Here is a 22923-nt window from a genome sequence, read left to right as displayed (position 1 = left end):
TTTAATATATTTATATCACAATTATTTTTTCATAGCTTTGTCTCCCTTTATTATGTCATGTGTTAAAAAAGTCGAGCTTGCAGTTTCCTCTGGTAGCTCTTATTTCACTTGTTGCTCTTGTCAAAAAGGGCCAATAATGGTTTGTGATGGACTTTCACGTACATGTAACCTAAATATTATATTTGAATTATGTCATAGAATAATTGTATCACCTACTGTTCATTTACTGAATTGTGCACTTTATATTTATCAACCGGCAACACCCTTCACTCATTGAATTATCTGCCCCCGAAATAGTAAAAACTGGTTAATTTGATCCTTCAAGAATGTCCCAACTGCAGTGCCGTCAGCACTTTGATTATTTGTTTGGGTCGTCAGACCAAACAAACAATGGTAGCGAATTTTCAGACCCTGATGCTGTTAATTGCAAATGCCGAAAGTAGTCCGCCTTTTTGAAGCCGTTACTTTCCTTTATATGTAAACTAACGCCGAAAAATTCAGGGGAGATCACTGCGTAAAGATTGTAATAGCAAATTTACTACAGTTAAAATACTGAAAAACATTGGTGGCACTATACAAAAACAAATTGGATTATAATCTTACAACCTTCACTTTTCTAACATTCTGAGACCCAAACAAATTCAGCGCATTCTGTGCTTTGATTTTTATATTGTACCATGTATATAGATGAGACTTAAATAAATAAATAAATAAATAAATTTAATGAGAGACCGAACGGCCCAGGTCAAAGTCAAGGTCAAGGTCAAATTTCTTTTATTACACACATTTCATGTTAACATGAATAAATGTGGTTAGTAATAAATATACAATGTATATATAATTTCAGTGGTAAAATAGTTCTAAAAAAAATATTTGTTCTTATCATTTGCTTAACAGTTCAATTAACAATATATCAAAACTACAAATTGTTGAATTTCTAAGTTGCTACTGCCAAAAAATGTGTGTTGGTTAGGTTTCAAGCCAACACAATAAAGGGTATATGTTTTACTGGCGCATTATTTCAGGCATGAAATAAACAGACACTTCTTCTCTTGATTGTTTTCTATTATTTTTATATTCAATTTATTTGCAAACTAACTTTATTGTTCTTATTTTGTAACAATATCAGACATGTTCACAAATTTTATTTCAGGAAACTATTGTAATCTAATTATCATATATTTCTTAATAAGTTACGAAGAAGATACATTGACTATAGGTCGCAAATAAAAGGCGTTAAACCTGTGTAATAATTCTGTACCATGTATAAGAAAAAATAACATTTTCCGGCGTTACCGCGAAGCCCAATTCACGTACATCGGCGTTACCTCATAAAACGTCTAGTATCACATTTTATCAGTTTATTTTCAACTTTCTATATCACAAGAAGTTAGGTTTATGTCACTTGCCTACCAAAAATCGAAATTATACGGTATAATATGCATTGTTGTACTTATAAGAGCAGACAAAAGTCAAAATCTTGCTCAAAACGGTGGTCAAGCCATCATTTTCACGAATGATCTTGAAAAGTAAACAATTTCGTGGAAATAATCTTGATGTGGGATAAATAGTTATGTCTTTGCAGCCGTATGCGCTATTGATTTTTTTTCAGTTCGGTAAAATAGGCCAGTTTTCTTACTGCGTTGGAAATCCTGTCAGGTATCCGCCATTTATTGCACAATTCTGCGTTACTTCTTGCACGAATCGTGCGTTATTTTCACATTCCGCCGTTACTGGATATACACGGTGTATTAGGGATGAGCGAACACACATTGTTAATATTTCTTGCCATGTAATGTTCTAAAAGAGTTTTATTCATCGTATCCACTTTTCTTTATTAATTTCGATTCACTTATTAAAAATGCAAATTTCGTTTCCGTGGTAATTTCATTAATTGCCAAAACATGAAGTTTCCAAACGACAATCAGGAGTTTGGGCCTACATCTTAATTTTTTCGTCAGCTGTTGATTAGCGCTACTCGGAGGTATAAAATGTCACTCGGTATCGTGTACAGCCGTGTTTTAATTAGAGATCCTATTATTTATTCATTAGTTTATATTACGGAATCGAGGCAATATTTAAAGACGATGGTAGGGTAGTATTTCTTTTAAAACAGCAAGTGATGACCACGAATACATTCTGGAAAAGGAGTAATAAGGTTTGAATTTGCGATTTTTTTTTCACTTTTGCTTTCTTTCAATGTGGCATGTTTATTAATGTACATTGTTTAGATATGATATAGATTGTATGATTTCATGTTTTATCTACAACAAAATATTTTATTGTCCAAATTACATGATATTCAAGAACTTTAAGACATTAAAAGATGCGAAGATTTAATTAACACATTTTCGGAGGCAGTAGTATAAATGTGAACCGAGACATTAGCAACATTTTATTTATATAACTGATTAATTTATGTGTAAGAATTAATTATCCGTGTTTTTCTCATTCTATCACTGTTTGAAAAAACTACCGGTAATGATTCGGAAAATGGCATTTATTGGTGAATTTCAATATTCATTACATATTTATTTCTTATAAAGTCAAATATGATTTTTTATATTCGGTGAACCGGAGACATTTTCCAATCTACTCGTGTCATATTACACTTAATTTAGCACATAAAACGTAAATAAGAACATTTTTACGAGGTAACGCCGAATTCGTGAATGAAGCACTGAAGCAACAGATGTTATCTAATTAAAAGTAGCTAATTCTTACCGTATTTTACCAGCTTCCTTCTATTGTTATACGACACTTGTAGTATACAAGAATATGAAAAAATCATGCTTTAAATATGTTAAATGTACTTATTTATTAGACGAAACACAAAAGTCACCTTCAAAACGGTAATCAGGTTGTCTTTCTCGCGAATGATCTAAAGAAGTAAACATACTATTGAAAAAAAGTAATGCTGGTTAAAGTATAATGTCGTAGCAGCCGTATGCGCTTATCCATTTCTTTATTTTTTATTTAGAATAAAATATTTTGGTTCGTTTACTTTCTGTGTTATTCGGTTTGACAAAAGCGTTGCACAGATTCGGCATTACTTTTACGTTATTTGCACATTCCTGCGTTACTGGATACATGAAAATTAATTATGCTTGATGTGATGCCGGTGTATTAAGGGGTCGTCAAACTGTACGGAAGTGTCTGCATAAATGGCAATAAATTACATTGTATGATTGTAATAAGTTGGACGGGTACATAATTATGTGGGCTCCAGTCTTACTAGGTGCTTCCCGTATAATATTAGATTCAGTCATAAACTTACCAACAACATCAACCGGCCATTTTTTATCCACCGCTTCTGCGACGAATACTCCACCGCCGCTGCGGTGGATGGAAAGCTATGGCTAGTGTGGATACTGCTTAACAGTCGTTATCGAAAGTGACTAGAATGAAGAAAGCGAGCGTTGTAGGAGCACATTTGTCTCGGAACACATTTGTCTTACGTAAGACCGATGCGGTCGCATTTGTTCCACATGAGACAAATGGGACCTCAAATGTCTACCTCAAAGAACTCATTTGTGTGACAAATGTGCTCCGATCAAGTTTTGTAAGGGACAAGTAAGCACATTTGTCTCATGTTTTTTAAGGGACAAGAAAGCACATTTGTCTCATGTCATTTTATATGAATTATTTGTCATATATTTCCCCACGGCAGAATCTTTTTTTAAGAATCGAGGTTCGCCGTTTTACCTCATGTCAAGTGTAATTATAATAGGTTTGCTACATCTTAAACTTAAAACCTACAACTGGAACTATTAATTCTAAAAGGGCTGTTTGTGCCAGGAAAAGGCCTGCCGTTCAATCCGTCTAACCGTGCTAGGGGCTCACGCACCCTAGCACACCATCCTCGTCGACTCAGAGCCTACTTTGTAGGGCCACTCCCCTCGGCTTTAGTCAGGACACCGGCAGCTAACTTCATGAAAGCTAAGTCGTGTCGCATTAAACGTAACCCCGAGCTGAAGAAAACATGCAAACTTGCCATCTAGCATTGGTTCTTCAATCATCTGCCGATGTCTTCTCAACGACGTACAATGTCAATGACATACGTTTTCCACTATGTTTTTTCTCGTGGTATAATTCTCCCAACATATCCACTAGTCAATGAAATAACTTACCTGATCACGAGGTTGTATACCACACTGACGTGAAATTATATATGTATATCATTATGCTAATACAACGATTTTCAAACATCGAAGAATATGTAAAATATGTACTGCAAATATTTGTACATAATAAATGTAATCATTTAATTATATGCATTCATTTCTTATTATAAAATTTGACTTAGAATTTACAGAAAACAAATTTCTAATTACCTCCCTTTATTTTATGCTTTTCAGTGGATTACTGATTTATCCGTGAAAATTATATTTGATAATTTCACAGTGAAAATTATCAAAATATAATTTCACTTTTTTCAATGACGAAACTACTTTTTTAAGATTTTCCCCATGTGGTACCTCAATTTTATTTTTACTGACAATTCTGACAATATCAGGCTGTTAAAAAAAATAGCAAAGCGGAAATAGATAAATAACTTAAATGTCAAAAGTAATAAAGAGAGAAAACTTACTTCTATTCCTTCAAATTCCAATCACAAAATTTTGTCTCTAAATTTTTTTGTTTCGTTTTTACAGTCTGAAAAATACATTCCTTCCCCATGCTAAACTGCTCTTGATGACATTTGGGCATATTAAAGTATCCTACGAGCAATAACTGCCGTATGCTTTATGAAAAATTGAAAAGCATTGACAGCCATCACTCGTAAAATAAGTAAAACAACCCAGCGTTCCTTACAATGCCTTAGCAAGCTTCCAAGTTTTCCATTTTCCTAGCTCCTTTTCTGAATGTTTTCACTTCTGTCAACACTTATTTTTTGTCTGTTACAATCCTCAAATAAGTTTTCTTTCGTTTAAAAAGGTGTATGACTAACAAATCCAAATTATATCCTCCTGAATCTTACACAATTATTTTCCTCCCATGAAATACACAACTTTAAAAAATGGCTGCCGCTTACATTTTACAAAGCCAGGTCTAATATAAATTCGCAGTAAGTAACAGAAAAATGGATGGATGGTTGGACTTTTTCTCCTACAAGAATTGTTTGTTTTTATTATTAAAACAAGCGATCAATCATATTTTTTTAATAAAATGAATAAATATCACCATCATTTAACCTTGACTGGCGGACTTATTTTTCAGCTCAAGACTTCTTGTTTTTAATGAGAAATTCCCTCTAAATGGGGCTCTCAATGGGGGAAACAGATTTTAATATAAACGTTAAAATTATGGAAATTTCGTTTTAACTTGTTTAAAAGCATAAAATAAAAAGAAAATTTGTCTGTTTGTTGTGTAAGATGTAATTTTATTTCATCTCGTGAACTTTAAAAACAGTATTCTCACTCGTGGCTACGCCACTCGTGAGAATACTGTTTTTAAAGCCCACTCGATGAAATAAAATTTCATCTTACACACAAACAAACAAATATCCTCTATTAATTTACATGAAATATTAAATTTGGTAATATCTTTATAAATAATGTTTTTTGGAACTTACAATATTGATAAATCTTAATTTAAGCATGATATTTTTTTATATAAAACCATCAAAAAAATGTGTTACAGGATCTTTAACAAGGTCTACATAGTTTTAAATATTGTGTTAAATTTATTGACATGTTATTTACTTATTAACATTGTATATATCTGTCCCCATCTATTTACCCATATTTCAATATAAAACAAAATGAATCATGTCTGTAATCTGATATTGATAAAAGTAATTGTTGTTGTTGTTTTCACTGATTTTTGCATTATTTGACTATATGCATATATATAGAACGTCGAAGAATATGTAAAATATATATGTACTGCAAATATTTGTCCACATATGTAATCATTAAAATATATGCATTCATTTCTTCTTAGACTTTATCGAAAACAAATTTCTAATTACCTCCCTTTCTTAACATGAAATGTAAATTCGATAATATCTTTATGCTTATAATATAATATGCTTTTTGAAACCTATAATATTGATAAATCTTCATTTGAGCATTATATTCATGATATAAATCTATAAAAAAAATGAGTTACAGGATCTATAAAAGTGTTCTCAGAAACAAAATCGTAAGAAAACAATGCTGCTGATGACATGTACATACATGATGCCGACTTAATTGCCGTAATCGATAAATTCATTAACAACTAGGGTCGTTCACTCACGCTCAATTACTGTTAATCAGTATCATGTATAATGTAGTTACCTTTGACTTGATTGGCTTATAACTGACCGGGCAATAAACCAAACGATGCTTTTCTGATGCAATAAACAAATAGATTCGTCCAATTATAATATATACATTGTTACTTCCGAATTCCGGAACTTCTGAAATCCGAACTTTTTTAAGGTCCCAAAATTTCTGCTGTTTTCTATGTAATTAATACCTCTGAATTATGGAACTTGTAAATTCTGAATTCCGAACGATTTTTGGGTAAAATTTGTTGTTTTTTCCATTCAAATTTACTTCCAAAATCCAGAAATTGAAAAAGGTGTAAATGAATATTATACTGATGTTTGTAAAACATTCAAAATGGCTTTATCTTCCAATTAGCAGTAACCATTTATCTTGACACCTATTAGAATCACAATCTGTCAAACACTTGATTAAAGAGTGAAAATTAATTAAGAAATTGAATCCTACATTGTGAAGATCCCCCCCCCCCCATCTAAAAATGACAAGGTGGACAAAAGCCCCCCCATTAAATTTACACATAGGACAAAAAAAAAACCCCTCAAAAAACAGGTAGGACAAAAGCCCCCCCCCCCCCCCCCCCGTCCATGAAACATTGTTATTGAGAATCTCGTCAGTTTAATTCCAGAACTTGATGTGTTGAGACAAGACAAATGCAATTGTTTTAAAAGATAATTTACATTAAGATTTAAATTTAAAGGTACAAAAGTTCTAATTTGATTTATTGTGTAATTCGTATATAATTCATTGATGATATGTTTTTATGTTTATTATATATTGTACAGTACAAATGTAAATGAATATTTTCAGAGAACCATTTATCAACGCTTATCAAGGAAATAAAAGTGGAAGGCGCATACTTGTCTAGATTTATTTGAAGTATAACCCAAGTTCCCTAACACTGGGCGTGTGATAAAAGATAGTTATCAGTCTGGTCTATAAACCAGTCTGGTCTATAAACCTTAGGGGGGCTTTTGTTTGCTGTACTGGGGGGGGGGAGGGGCTTTTGTCCTACCTGTATTTTTGATGGGGGGGGGGGCTTTTGTCCTGTGTAAATTTCATTGGGGGGGGGGGTTTGTCCACCTTGTCATTTTTAGAAGGGGGGGGGGGCTTTCGTCTGGGGGGGGGGGGGCTTTTGTCCTACACTCGTTCAGATAAGTCCGAACTTCTGAATTCCGGAAACTTCCAAATTAGTCCCATAACTGTTCGGTTTTCAGAAGTTACACTTTATATATAATTATAATATTATAGCACTACGTTTTTTCAGAAAGCGAAGACATTATTTAAGGTATTAGACACTTTTTAAAAAGACTTTTAAAAGTTTATATTATTAAACATTTTACTATATTCTAGATATAAATACAAAAAATTACAAAAGTTTACCATCTTGTTTGAAAGATATTAACAATTAAAGTTTAACTTTTATATCGGTTTTAAACAGCAACAACAACAATTATGTTTTCATTATCTGTAGAAAAGTTTCACTTATTTAATATTTTCCTTACTTTAAAAGTGATTATAATGAACTATAGTTTTTAAATAACTTCAAGTAAATCAATGCAAATTGTATATGAATAGATTTTTTGTTTTGTTTATTTATTGAGACAGGTACCTGTCATTTTACATCAAATAAAAAGAGGGTGGGGTAAGAAAAACATCCGATTTTGTCAAATATAATCGGGCCATCAAATGTTTATTAATAATAATTATCTAGAAAATTATTCTTAACATTTGTGCAAAATATAGAGAAAGTATACCTTGCCGGTTTTAAATTATAATCATTTTAATTCGTTATGCTATTTCAACATAAAATGTCTACAAATTTTAGATATAAATTAAGAAAGAAAATAAAAATCTCACTAACGAAAAGAAGAAAAATTGAAAAAAATATTATTGCATCTTCTGGGGTTTGAACCCATGCGCTATCGTCACTGAAAATGAATACTCTTCAGAAAGGAGATATAGCACATTAAACACGCAAAATGACATTAATATTGAAATTCAGTTATGTAATGTGTGATGAGTAATAACATATTTGCCATTTTTAGCTCGACCTTTTTTTTTTGAAAAAAAAAAGAGTAAAGGTATTGTTATAGTCGCGGCGGCGTTGCCGTTGCCGATGCCGTCCGCAAACTTGTATCTTGATCATAACTTTTTTAGTTCTTGGTGTATTGTCTTCATACTTGGCCACAACAACCCTTGGGACACGACCTTTCATTACACCACACTAACATTGACGTTCATCCATAAATGATCTTGACCTTCAAGGTTAAAAGTCCAAATTTTGCTTGTTCTTGCTATTATTGGCTGTAACTTTGTTATTTTTGAATGGATTGTCTTCAAACATAATAATGTTCAAGGATATCCCTTAAAAATAACCAGACAGACCTTTACCTTCACTCATAAATGACCTTGACTTTGAAGGTCAAACTATTGAAATTTTCATTGTTTTGGCTGTAACTGGCTGTAACTTTGCTATTATTGAAGGGATCAACTTCATATTATAACAGAACATTCTTAAGGACAAGACCTTGTTGTTTATCAAACCCAAATTGTCTTGGGTTCTTTAATGACATTGACCTTGAAGGTTAATTTACTGAATTTTCTCAGATTTGTGCAATAAATGACCATGTACAACGTATATTTATTGGTGTGTGTACATGTATATAAAATAATAATGTTTGAGAAATAACAAACTTTATGTATATTCGGTAGCGCTTTCAATGCTTTCTTCGCAAATCTTCAGCCAAAACTTTAATTAAAGTATATATATATATATCATTATCATCATCATCATCATCATCAACGCAACAACATTATAGAATTGCGTGTATCTATTTATAGAATAGCGTGTATCTATTTATAGAATTGCGTGTTTCTATTTATAGAATTGTGTGTTTCTATTTATAGAATTGCGTGTTTTTATTTTTAGAATTGCGTGTTTTTATTTTTAGAATTGCTGTTTATAGAATTGCGTGTTTCTTATTATAAAATTGCGTGTTTCTATTTTTAGAATTGCATGTTTCTATTTTTAGAATTGAGTGTTTCTATTTATAGAATTGCGTGTTTTTATTTTTAGAATTGCTATTTTTAGAATTGCGTGGTTCTATTTTTAGAATTGCGTGGTTCTATTTTTAGAATTGCTATTTATAGAATTGCGTGTTTCTAATTATAAAATTGCATGTTTCTATTTTTAGAATTGCGGGTTTCTATTTATAGAATTGCGTGTTTCTATTTTAAGAATTACGTGTTTCAATTTTTAGAATTGTGTGTTTCTATTTATAGAATTGCACGTTTCTATTTATAGAATTGCGTGTTTCTATTTTTAGAATTCCTATTTTTAGAATTGCGTGTTTCTATTTTTAGAATTGTGTTTTTATTTTTAGAATTGCTTTTTTTAGAATTGCGTGTTTCTATTTATAGAATTGCGTGTTTCTATTTATAGAATTGCGTGTTTTTATTTTTAGAATTGCTTTTTTTAGAACTTGTGTTTCTATTGATAGAATTGCGTGTTTCTATTGATTAGAATTGTGTGTTTTTATTTTTAGAATTGCTTTTTTTAGAATTGCGTGTTTCTATTTATAGAATTGCGTGTTTTTATTTTTAGAATTGCTTTTTTAGAACTTGTGTTTCTATTGATAGAATTGCGTGTTTCTATTGATAGAATTGCGTGTTCGTTTTTATAGAATTGCGTGTTTCTATTTATAGAATTGCTTTTTTGTATTTATAAAATTGCTGTTTTTATTTATAGAATTGCTTTTTCTGTTTTTATAGAATTGCGTGTTTCTACTTTTAGAATTGCGTGTTTCTAGTTTTAGAATTGCTTTTTTCTATTTATAGAATTGGTTGTTTCTATTTTTAGAATTGCGTGTTTCTATTTTTAGAATTGCGTATTTCTATGTATATAATTGCGTGTTTCTATTTTAAGAAATGCGTGTTTCTATTTTTAGAATTGCGTGTTTCTATTTATAGAATTGCGCGTTTCTATTCTTAGAATTGCGCGTTTCTATTTTTAGATTTGCACGTTTCTTTTTATAGAATTGCGTGTTTCCATTTTTAGCTCACCTTGCACATAGTGCAGGTGAGCTTTTAGGATGGCCAACCAAATGCGTCCGTCGTCCGGCGTCCGTCCACATTTTATTCAAACGACATCTTCTATAATACCACTTGGCCAATATTAATGAAACTTTGCAGGAATACTCTTTGTATGAAGCTCTATCAAGATTGTTCAAAGAATGCCATTCCATGCATAACTCTGGTTGCTATGGCAACTGAAAGAAAAAACTTAAAAGTTCTTATACATCAAAATGGAAAGGGCTTGAGCTTAGATATTTCTCACACAAGGCATTAACTTGTTGGTTTCTACAAAGTATATTTAAATTATGGTCTAGAGATGAAAATTGGTCTCTGTTTTGGGGTTTAAAGGGTTTTTTTATTGCAAGATTATATAGACTGTCTTTGTAGGGATAAATTGAGATAGTGTATCTTGTATTTTTTGTCTCAACAGACATTGTTATGAAGATTTTTCTATTAAAACATTAGAAAGATGAAAATGTTGTTGAATGTGAATGTTAATTCAAAACAAAGTCAATCAGAATAGCACAAATTTGAGAGCTACAGTGAAGTTGATTTCCCCACTCAATAATGGATTCTTCCATCAATTTCGTAACACCATCAGAAAGGAGACTGTGTCATTTCCGAAATACAATGTAAAATATTTCGGTTCTTGACATTGACTTGCACATTTTATTGTGCAAGATATTGCACAAAGAAACGTAAGTGAACAAAAAAAATGTTGTATTTTTTCACAAAAGTCAGCTGATTGAGATAAAAGTTTAATTTACAGTACGGATATTACTTTAATACATCCTTCCGGTTTGTGGGAAAAATCATATTCAACATGTGTACACCGGTCTTACTGATAAACGAATTATGTCATAATATTTCATTCTGAAAACAAACATACAATTCAAATAATCAAATAATGCATGTCAAGTCAACAATTTTGCCTCAGAAAACATTTGTATCAATCTGACCTATAAACAAAACTAAACCGGAAGTATTACAAAATGGCGGCCTTGCACAAGGAAATTGAGAAATTTTGTAACATAAACTCGTATTTCAAAACAAAGAAGCGAAGATGAATACAATTATCGGTGTGCTTCGTTGAAACAGGTATTTTGTTAATTATTTGTGAAGTATTTTGGCATGACATTCAGTATTTATGTAAATATCACCTCCCGTGATATGATTTCTAAAATTATACATGTACACATGTGTTATTGACCTCAATAAATGTAAGTGAAAATGGAACAGTAATTATGGTAATTTTCCATGGTGCTGAATACTTAATTATCTTTATCATATTGTTAACTAAGATTTAAAATTTACAATAGTTATAAATTCAAACTTGAAAATCTACTCAAAATGTCTTCCAAAACAGAAATTTTTGAAACATGAAAATGATTCATGTAGAAAAATAACACAAGAAAATACTGATTTGACTCATGAAAATTTTGGCCAAACAGTCTGCCACGTGAAATTCTGACCTTCCTGAGATTCCTGCTGTTTGTTGTTGTTGTTTTTTTATAACATTTTACAAGATTTAATTTTACGATTAAACCTGTGTATAGAGCCACTCATGTGAACAGGAAGAAGTTTTTGTAGAGGGGTGTCCTAATATGATAAACCACAGATGCTTGGGGGTTAGAACCTGTCTACAACATGATACCCCTAAGTAAACACTATCAAAAATATTTTAATATTTAAACACTAATGCGATATCTGTTACGACTATAATACTGGTTTTTAAAAAGAATTTACATAATTATTTGCAAAAAAAAAATACTGTTTACCATCATTTTTTGAGACTTGATTCCAGGCAGGCAGGCGAATTGGGCCATTTTTGTCCAACAGTTTTCTCAGCAACTACTTATCAGAGCCTCATAATATTTAGTATACAGCATTAACACATTGTCCCATACAATGGAATTCGATTTTAGGTCTGTCACTCATCCACTTCATGTTTACTGACTTAGTTAAATTCATAATAATGGTCAATGGTAGGAATTTTTCGTAACAATTTTCTTAGCAACTACTCATCACAGCCTCTTGATATTTGGTATACAGCATCAACATCTAGTCACATACAATGGGATATGATTTCAGGTATGTGGCTTATCCACTTCCCGTTTGCTGACTTAGTTAAATTTTCAGCATTAATTGTAAATGGAAGGAAATTTCCGTAACAGTTTTCTCAGCAACTACATATCACAGCCTCTTGATATTTGGTATTGTGACTGCCTTAATTAACATGTGGTCCAAAGTTCAGGTCTATCGCTTATCCACTTAATTCCTGTTTACCGACTTAGTTAATTTATCATGCAACTGCTATGGTAACTGCCCGATAACACTTGCCTGATAATTATTTTTGATATCAGGTCAGTAACCTGATATCAAAAATAAGCCCCGCCCATTTTTAACGGACCTTTTTCAATTGCTTATATTCTCATTTTCATCAGCATGTGAATTCTACAATGTTATCTCATACCCTTACAAGTCTTGAATCAAGATGCAATACTTATTTATTTATTATTTCGATTTCAATTACGAATAAATTAGACAGCGAATAGTTTTAACACCAACTAAATGAGTGACGTCATAATTCATATCGCAAATGACATCATCAATTTTTACGTCATACTATACAGTTTACTCGAACCCCATGATACCGGTGGCTACACGGTATCGGTGTATTCACATATCTCGCGATATTATTGTCAACGCCACCTACCGAGTGTTTATATTGACATGCTCTAGTAATATTTGCTATTTCAAAGTTTTTAAACATTTTAATGAGTTTCTGAAGAAAATATTTTACATATCCTACCTTATTTTTTATTTACTATCCTTTTCTTCCATTGCATAAATCGGTCTCTCTACAAAACACATTTTTTCCCCAAAAAATAAAAAATAACAGGTGTTGACGTCATTCTTACCTCCATTACATGTCAACTTACCTTTTGACATCATTTTTGGCGGGAAAAAAATAATCTATGGAAAGCCATTGATGCATATAAAACTGTTTGTGAAAAATTGAAAAGTCAGTTTCATTTAGTCTGTTAAGGAAGTCTGTGTTAAGTGCCATATTGATATTTTATCTTCATCATATAGAAATAAAATAGATTCAATGATATAAAAGGACCAAAAAATCACAACAACACTAAAATAAAGTGAAGGGGGTATTTTTGAAGCCAGCCATATGGTATAATATACACCTGTAATTGGGAGTGTAAGATTCTAATACAGAGATCCCTTGGGGGTAATAAAAGATGAACAGTAAACTATTTAAACACACGTTTTTATGTTGTTTTAAACTTATTTTTTAGATAGGAATACAAGAATGCTAAAATGATATTTTTGCTATTAAAAGTGCAATGGCTTTCCATATAAACAACATTTTTACCACTGCACCGGTAGCATGATGTCTGTTTATCTACGTCATACAAAATGGTCGACCATTGTTTACATTTGTAGTGAGCGTGAATTTCAAAGTAACAGAACTATGTAATGTATTTTTAAGAGGATGAAATGTTAATGAAGTTGTTAATTCCTTCTTTTTTTCAAGTCAGTAAAATTCTATCTGAAAAACACCTTGTATAAAATATGTACACCGGTATCGTGGAGACCCGGGCTACATGTAAACAAAACGAACAGGCTTGACGATTTTCTTTAAGAACTTATAAATGTTTACTTTATTTTGCCGGATTATTTTTTAATAAGTGAACAAATTGTTTCGTTTAAAAAATAAGACGCATATTTGTGTAGCTTGTGTTTCATAGCCGATTTGCCTTTTGTTTGATTGAAATTATCGTGAACTTTGAATTTGACAATTCAAGACAAACAAAAAGTGCAGTAAAGTTTATGTGATTCTAAGGGATTTTTTGGATCGATGTTTAAATTAAAGGTAAGAATTTTATCATGTTAGGCCTACATTCTGTTGTATCTTTTATCCGAGTCGAAAGAAAAAATGGCCGCCATGCGGAGGAATTTGTTGTCAAGAATTATTTCTTTGAACAAAAATCCCCTTTTTACGAAATTCGCTGTTTAAAAGTAGATTTTTTTTTGTTATTTTGACAGTTTTTATGTGTTACATGATAAATAGAAAAACATGCTACTGTCTTTTGATATCAATTTTATCAGGCTCGGCTGATATGGGCAGAAAGGGCTCGGGAAGCCTCGCCCTTTCTAGCCCATATCAGCCTTGCCTGATAAAATTGATATCAAAATACAGTAGCATGTTATTCTCTATAAGTTAAACTTAAATGTTCAACATTTTAATGGTCAATGGTAGAAATTTTTTGTAACATCACAGCCTCATGAGTCATGTTATTTGGTATACAAATGCAACCCGGCCATTTTTGTCCTTGACCCCGGCGATGGCTCTTGTTTTATTAGCTCGACTTTTTTTTTTGAGAAAAAAAGTAGAGGTATTGTTATAGTCGGGTCGGCGTTGCCGTTGCCGTTGTCGTCCGCAAACTTGTAACTGGATCATAACTTTTTTATTTCTTGATGTATTGTCTTCATACTTGGCCACAACAACCCTTGGGACAAGACCTTTCAGAAGACCACACTAAGCTTGACCTTCATCCATAAATGACCTTGACCTTCAAGGTTAAAAGTCCAAATTTTGCTTGTTCATGCTGTTATTGGCTTAAACTTTGTTATTTTTGAATGGATTGTCTTCAAACTTGAACATAATAATCTTCAAGGATAAACCTTAAAAATAACCAGACAGACCTTGACTTTCAGCTATTAATGTCCTTGACTTTGAAGTTCAAATTATTGAAATTTTCATTGAACATACTTTAGGACAACACCTTGTTGTGACTTTACCACGTGACTCCACCACGTGACTTTACCACCTGACTCTACCACGTGACTTTACCACCTGACTTCACCACGTGACTTTACCACGTGACTTCACCACTTAACCACGTGACTTCCAACACGTGACTCCACCACGTGGCTTTACCACGTGACTCCACCACATGACTCTACCACGTGACACCACCACGTGACTTTACAACATGACTCCACCACGTGACTTTACCACGTGACTTCACCACGTGACTTTACCACGTGACACCACCACGTGACTTTACCACATGACTCCACCACGTGACTCTACCACGTGTATCTATTTATAGAATTTTCTATTTATAGAATGGCGTGTTTCTATTTATAGAATTGCATGTTTCTATTCATAGAATTTTCAATTTATAGAATTGCGTGTTTATATATATATAATTTAGTATATTTATATATACAAAATATATAGACAAAACTTATGTGACAAGACAGACTGATTAATTTTATAAAAAGGAAACGTTAAGATTTTGTTCAAACATTTCTTTGTTTGCTTTTAAAGTAAAAAGTCGAGCGTTGCCCCCGCCCGGCGGTGGCTCTTGTATAAATTTGCTTCGTCTGCTACTAGTAACTGTGTTTACCTCTAAACTAAAAGTAAAACTTCCGTATATCAAAATGGCGCTGTTAAATGGCGCGCCCCATATACATTCTGAACAGTTCGGCATTGTGGGCGGAGCCTAATTTTGATATCAGGTCACTTACCTGATATCAAAAATAATTATCAGGCAAGTGTTATCAGCCAGTTACCATAGCAGTTGCATGATAAATACAATTAACGAGATTTGAAAAGTTCTTCCTGTACACGCCTGTCTTAAGCCAATCAAAGCGAATAATTCAAGTATCTCCATAACTACTGAAGGGAATGGGTTGGCACTTCACACACTTGTTCTCTGTGATTATCTTACATGATTGGCACAAATCCCATAACTCTGATTTTCCTTTTTGCATATTAATTATGCCCCTTTTTCGACTAAGAAATTCTTGGTTAAGTTTTTGCTTGTAAAGGCTTTGCAAAACGAGCCCATAATGAGAATCATTAATTATTGGCATGAGTAAGGATAATATTTTCAAGTATCAGCAGTTGCATTTTAACGTCTAATTTATCGACACCCTTTTGGTTTGTGCATGTGATTATCAGATTTGATGTTGCAATCACGTTGAAAAACAATATTACTACGGCTATATTTGGATGGGTTTCTAGAATCCTAAAGTTCTCTGTAATCGCATTTAAAGCATATCTGTTAATCTAATAAAATAACAATCAATAACACAGGACTATATTTGTTGCATCCAAAGGAATCAAATGGGCTTTACGTATTTAAACTTCATAAACAATTCAACACTTCAATAAATCAAGTAGAACGATTGCAATAAATAGTTCCCTAGATGATATTTAACTAAGATATTTAAAGTGATTAAATGAGACTGTGAACATTTAATATGCATTGAAAGATTTTATCTGACTGATTTTAATAGTTAGTTCATCAAAGATATTATCATCACATAGTATATTTACTACATGCTAGCAAAATGTACCACTTTTGAATCTTTGCGATAGTCGCACATCCAAGTATTCAAGTATCCAAGTATATAATTAATTGTTTTACGAATTTGGAATATAGTGATTGGGCGTCAGTTTGTTGTAATCTTATCCACGTATCTATCATATGAAACTTTATTTTGTATAGTTGCTTTCACTATTTACCGATAAATAAGTGGAAAGGATTTTTTGTGAAGGTAACAATAGTTTTTTGGATATACGAAAATAAGCGATATTGCGATATGCAAGAAGAAAAGGTAAAAAAGAAGAATTGATACATGTAATTTTGGAAATATATTTACAGTATAAAATAGATATATGTCTCAATGCTCACTTTAGAAGGGTATTTCAAAGTCCACTATAAGTGTGGGTTATAATATCACGCTTGGTAAACGATAGAGCTACAGCTTTCGGAGGAATACGGTTAATCGATCTATCTCTACTTTCGAGCTAGTGCATGTCGCTAAAATCATGTGTTAAGTGTTTTCATTTTTTGGGAGGCTATGACGACCAATGTTAATAACCGTCCGTCAAATCTTACTGCCGCGGTAATCAGGTCAAAAAATAGTACCTTGATTTTTTCTAAGCTGACTCATCACTCATCACAGACATTTACAATATGAAAATATTTTCATTCTTTAATTTCATATCTGCAATTTGTAAAGATAATAATTCTCTGAAAAATTCTTGATTTTTGTTTAAATCACTACTCCGTGACGTCATACTGCCGCGGTAATCAGGTTTAGGCATACGTACGTCTGTAATAAATAGTTCTGGTATGAAAACCCTTCAAAATAATAACTTTATCAATATTTTTTTAACAAAAAGCATAAATGAAAATTTATAAGTAAATGCATTAATTTAGTGGCAAATATTCTTTATTATTTTTGATAACAATTTTCCAATTACTACGCAGCGACCAACTGCTTATGACGGGTCATTAACTAGAACGTTGCAACACCGTATTCTCAATATCATGCATGTTCTTTTGTTGTTATAAACCATTAATAGTCCTTAATATTTTTTAAAGTCAAATAATTGTAAACTGTCGCTTACATCAGAGACATGGGTCATGCTTGCGTGATAACTAAGGAAAACTAACTTATTAGTACACCCCAGGAGGCTGTACGCGGAAAACGCTCATAAACCGCTATATCATATAGCTTGCATACATTTAACTAAAAATTCACTGATGGTGATGAACATATAGTTTGAAAACATTATATTCTTGAACCATTATCGCCGAAAAAAAACTATTTAACTACAAAACCCCTAAGGACCCTCCGACAAAATTCCAGCACAATATTACATTTTACATTAGCAAAATAAAAAAGCAATACTTATATTTTCATCTTACATTTATAATTCATTAATCAAACTTTTAACATAAAAGTATCTTTGGCAATTGACAGATCCCTACTCTGATCTTTTATTTGTATAGGAATAAATTTAAACATGTGCTCTTTTGTTTAGGAATATTTTGTAGTGAAAGTCTTATATATTCACTAATCTCATAATTAGAATTAGACAGGTCAGGGATTTATACAACCAGTTGTTTAGTTAACTATGCTCATTTTAATCCCAATAGAAACATTCAAATATTTGGGGTAAAAAACATGACCAAAGTACCTAGTAGTCGTTTACCCGGTGGTGATCCCATTAAACTGATTATAGATTCGAATTGATTAGAAAACACAAATAGAAACATGTGTTTCCGTACAACAAAAATCGGAAGTAAAGTGAACAGTTAATTGACAGAAATATGTGGTCAAATATATTTTAACAAGGAAATAATTATTTAAGAGAAAGACGCAAAGATCAGTATGACCCCGTATTGTGTAATTAGAAAGTTTATTCAATTCTAGGGCATACATCATAATTTGATAGTCCATGTGTAATAAAATTCAAATTTTCAATACAGATTATGAGATACATAAAAAATTTAAAGAATAAGAAGCTTTAATTAAAAAAAAAACAAAAAAAAAAAAAAAAAAAAAAAACGCATACATATACAATTACTTACAGTCGAGCATCGGAAAGTCATTAACATACATCTTCTTACGAAACTTTAATTTGAAAACGATATTTGCGCGCGCTGAAGTGATTAATGTTTATTTGAAAAATAAAAAAAAAGAACTTTTATGTTTGTGTTCTAAAAATAATCGGCGGCATAAGAGGAATTTCTTATTCATTTTACAACACTTGAAAAATTACTACAGAAAATGTGTTGTTGTTTTTTTGTTTTGTTTTCAACAAAAGTGTGTGTGTTTAAGTTTATTTATACTCGGCGCCGGAATAACCATATGTCCGAGATTATAGCATCTGGAACGTCTTTTTCAAGCAGATTCTTCCTGGAAGCCCATTCTTCGTTCTTTGGTGGTAAAGGAGACGACAATACCGTCAAGGCATCAACTTTCTGACTGACGACAACAAAAACGGCATCTATTAGCGCCAAACCTCCAGAGCAAGTCACGACAGGTCAACCAATCACCTTTGGTACTTGAGATGACTTGACCTTGACCTGCCGTGTGGCTTCTCCGCGACGTACATATCCCTGGAGGGATTTGGAGAAGTTTCAACAAAAACCTCTAAAACACGCTATTTATAACACCATTCATAGCACTGACGCTTCGATGTTCTCATCTATTTGCGGGAAATGGTCGAAAAGGAAAACCCTACGTAATAACCGCACACCCTGTTAACAACAGATTTTCCGCAGTATATATTTCAAGCTAGCGAGGTTTAAAATCTATCGATTAACATAAGTTGGTTGAGTGTTGGCGGTAAAAAAGAAGATACAACTTCCTGATCAATTTTCACTTAGGTTGATTCAATTTTGAATAAGCTTTGCAGATATGTATTTTTCCAAGAAATATTTAGCTTTATTATCCGAAGCCGTCAAAGCCAGCGACGAGTAATGAAATGGGAATAATTTTCTGAAACGTGATTTTATTCGACTTCAGTGTTGTTATATTTTCTGGTCCTTCGGGATCATTGATGCCAGCACTATTAAGTGTTGAGAATTGAGTACCGCTCAAGCCGGTGCTAGGGGGCGTGAGGGATGTTGCACTTATTCATTATCTCTCATGTACAGACTCAATCAAACCAAGTCTGCAATTCTTATGTAATTTTGTTGTGATTAATGCTTCTGAGGGATCACTTTGTTTCCAGAATTTTATTCGAGATTTGCTTCGGGAGAAGACAACTTTCTGTCCGTAGAGAATGAATATTAATACTCATCACAAGACAGTGTCTGATTGATCTCAATTTTGGTACATGTAAATATGTATAATTTTTATGTTCAATTAAAATGTTGCTTAACTTGCAGTTGTTATTATCATTCAATGATATTAAAATGACATAAAGTATTTATGATAAACAGTCCTAGAATATTTTGATAAGGAACCGTCAGTTGTAAAATGGTATTATGATATTATAATGAACAGTCGTCATACCTGCTGGTATGTCGTTTATGAATGTTTTTTAGGTTTTTCAAAATTTGCATGATTAACAATCCGAATGTAGACCTCAATGAAATGTTCTGGAATATTAACAAAATGAAAAGTCAACCATATTAACCATATATATGAATGGTTGAACGATAAATGGCGCAATGTGCATATATTCTTATTTAACAGCACATTTTAAGCAAAAAGAAAAGAAACTATAAGTCTGAAACATTCTGTCATAGCCTCCCCATCAGTACATTCAGTGCTTTGATTTTATATATTTTGTAAACTAAACACCAAATATCAATATTTAGAGAACAATGTTGGTTTGGTTAAGATTTCCAGAAAACGTGAAGTTGTTATAATTGTGTTTGAAATGTAGTTTTGGCGGCCCTTTCAGTTAGCGAATTTAGCGTTGAAATGGACCGTTTCATCATGAAACAGATTATTTTTCCTCCTCGATTCAAATTAAAAACAAATACGTTTGTAACTTGAAATGAAATAAAGTTGAAATCAGATCAAATATTTAGGACATTTGTTTTGGGAGACAGGTGAAGTGAAGTGAAGTCATGTCGTCAATGAGATAGCGAGTATTTGATTGTTTACGTATATTACATTTATCACGGCACAAAAATTGAATAAAACATACTATTCTATACCGACATTTGCATAATAAAATATTAGCATTTACAGCGTTCAAATTGTTATCCACTCATTATTTTTATTCACTGTACATATGTGATAAACAGCATACTGTATTATCTAAATTCGGGTAGCTTCAATGAAAAATGAAGTATTTAACCAGCGCTCGTTCAAAATCCGGTATGTACTATATGAAATCATAAAATAATTTTGTAGAGGATATTTTTTTTGTCAGAAGAAATTTTATTTTAGAGTGAGCTTTAAAGTGATGTAGCAAAACTGTTTTTTGAACTTCACGGGAATAAAATCTCACAGACGTTAAATATATTAGTGGTTTTACACGAAAAAACCATTTTTTCTTGATATAAGCTGAAAAAAAAACAGAAATATAAGCAAAAGATAATTAAGAAATGAAATGAATTGAAAATCATACTGTTGAAATGCTTTTTAATTGTGGGTCATTTTCACAATTATTCTGAGATTTGAAATTTTGCATAGACCTAAATCTAATCTCAAAAATCATTTCCAGTCCTGTCATGCTTTATAACCGCGGTTAAAGTCCTTTAAGCTTTAATATATAACATCAATTTTCACAATTGAAGGTATTAATTTGAAACCAAAGACATGTATAGCACCGTTAATACACATTAAGAAAAATTATATCCTCCGACTCATCTAAATGTCAGTCAGTATTGAACCTACATTTAATATCATCTATTTCTGTATTACAGATGTCTACATCGGGACTTATATTTGTAGTATCCGCGTTGTTGCTCGGATACATTACTACAGTCAGCTGTCAAGTGAGCTTTTCTACACATTGGGGTGGAGGAAAAAGATCATCAATTTTCAAAAGTCAGCCAGATGGAAGATCTCTTCCTTCCATGTTTGCTACTGAAAAAGAATCGTCTATTTTTGACTCTCCTTATGAACTGTCAAAGATGTTTAGGGACAAAAACAATTTATGGCAATGCTTAGACAGAATGGAAGTCAATGTTTTGAAGTACATATCTCTAATACTGGAGGTAAAAAAAGCAAAGGTTTCTTTTTGTCAAAACATTTTATTTGTTTTGCTTCGATGTCGGATTACTGTCATAGCCATAGGTTTCAAATTTAGACGTTCTTTTTTCTTCACCAGACAAGCTCCAGCTTGTTTTGTTTATCGGTATATCAGTGTAACTTGCAAATTCAATGATGATTTAATGGAAGAACAAACATAAAAATAAATGTTGTTTTAATTTAATATAATATCAATATGAGCTGAATGATATCAGATAAATGCAGGTTTAGATACATTTGATGCAGGTTTAGATACTTTTGTACATAGTTTGAGTTGTAGTGAATTGTTATATACTATTTTTATTTTTCGCATTAAGATTTTTATGTTCTTAACAGTTAAAAACTTAGAGATAAAGCTTTTGAATAAATATAGTTATTTCAGCATATCACTATTTGTATTTTCAGAAAGAAAAAAGATCAGCAAAGAAATGTATTACAACAAAAGATGTTGATTACGACTGAAACCTAAATGTTTGACCAGCCATTTTTTTATATGATTTAAAATTATGGTTTTCTAAGGTCCGGAAATTAAGTTAAAACTTTCAGGCCCTAAATTCGTCTTTTATCTGGATAAAAAACAACAGACAAAGAATGAACTGTAAAATTTATATGGTATTTTAAAATATTATTCAAAACATAGAAGTTCAGCGACGTCAAAAAGATTTAATGTTTTACTGTCATTTTGTGTACCAAATAAAGATTTAAGTAAAATAAAACCAATATGTTTTTTTTTACTATTAACTGTTCTTAATAATTTTGTTTAATGATATTAGTTCCTGGCCGTCAGCGGTCATATTCTACGATATATTGAATACATGAATACATTGGTACTTTTTACAGTATTAATGGTGAATATGATCATAAAAAAATTATTATTGGTTAAATATTGCATGTACTTTGCCAATTTTGTTGAGGTTTGTACAAAAACTTTCTGCAGAGTGTTTTCTCATATTATATGAAGGTCCTAAATCTATTTACTTAGGAAAGAATATCCAAATTTTTCTTCTGTTTTTCCTTGGTTTTAATCAAAAAG

The 22923-nt window shown here is 31.8% G+C and overlaps 1 protein-coding gene across 4 annotated transcripts; it reads left to right on the top strand.

Moving 5' to 3' along the window:
* Positions 1-2077: 2077 nt before the first annotated feature.
* On the top strand, positions 2078-22620 carry LOC132727217 (uncharacterized). Of its 4 annotated transcripts, none has more exons than XM_060712636.1 (3): positions 2078-2158; positions 21563-21856; positions 22296-22618. In XM_060712636.1, exons 1-3 carry the CDS (start codon positions 2123-2125, stop codon positions 22350-22352), a joined length of 387 nt encoding a protein of 128 aa, XP_060568619.1. In that variant the 5' UTR covers positions 2078-2122; the 3' UTR covers positions 22353-22618. The 4 variants fall into 4 exon arrangements, 3 of the variants coding, with proteins under 3 accessions (XP_060568619.1, XP_060568621.1, XP_060568620.1); XR_009625315.1 differs by lacking the exon at positions 2078-2158 and adding an exon at positions 12161-12440 and having other exon boundaries at positions 22296-22620; XM_060712638.1 differs by lacking the exon at positions 2078-2158 and adding an exon at positions 14136-14238 and having other exon boundaries at positions 22296-22620.
* The last annotated feature ends 303 nt before the right edge of the window (positions 22621-22923 follow it).

Source organism: Ruditapes philippinarum, unplaced genomic scaffold, assembly GCF_026571515.1.
Source record: "Ruditapes philippinarum isolate M1 unplaced genomic scaffold, ASM2657151v2 ctg1630_1_1_1_1, whole genome shotgun sequence".
NCBI lineage: Eukaryota > Metazoa > Mollusca > Bivalvia > Venerida > Veneridae > Ruditapes > Ruditapes philippinarum.
This window is presented reverse-complemented; position numbering and strand designations above follow the sequence as displayed.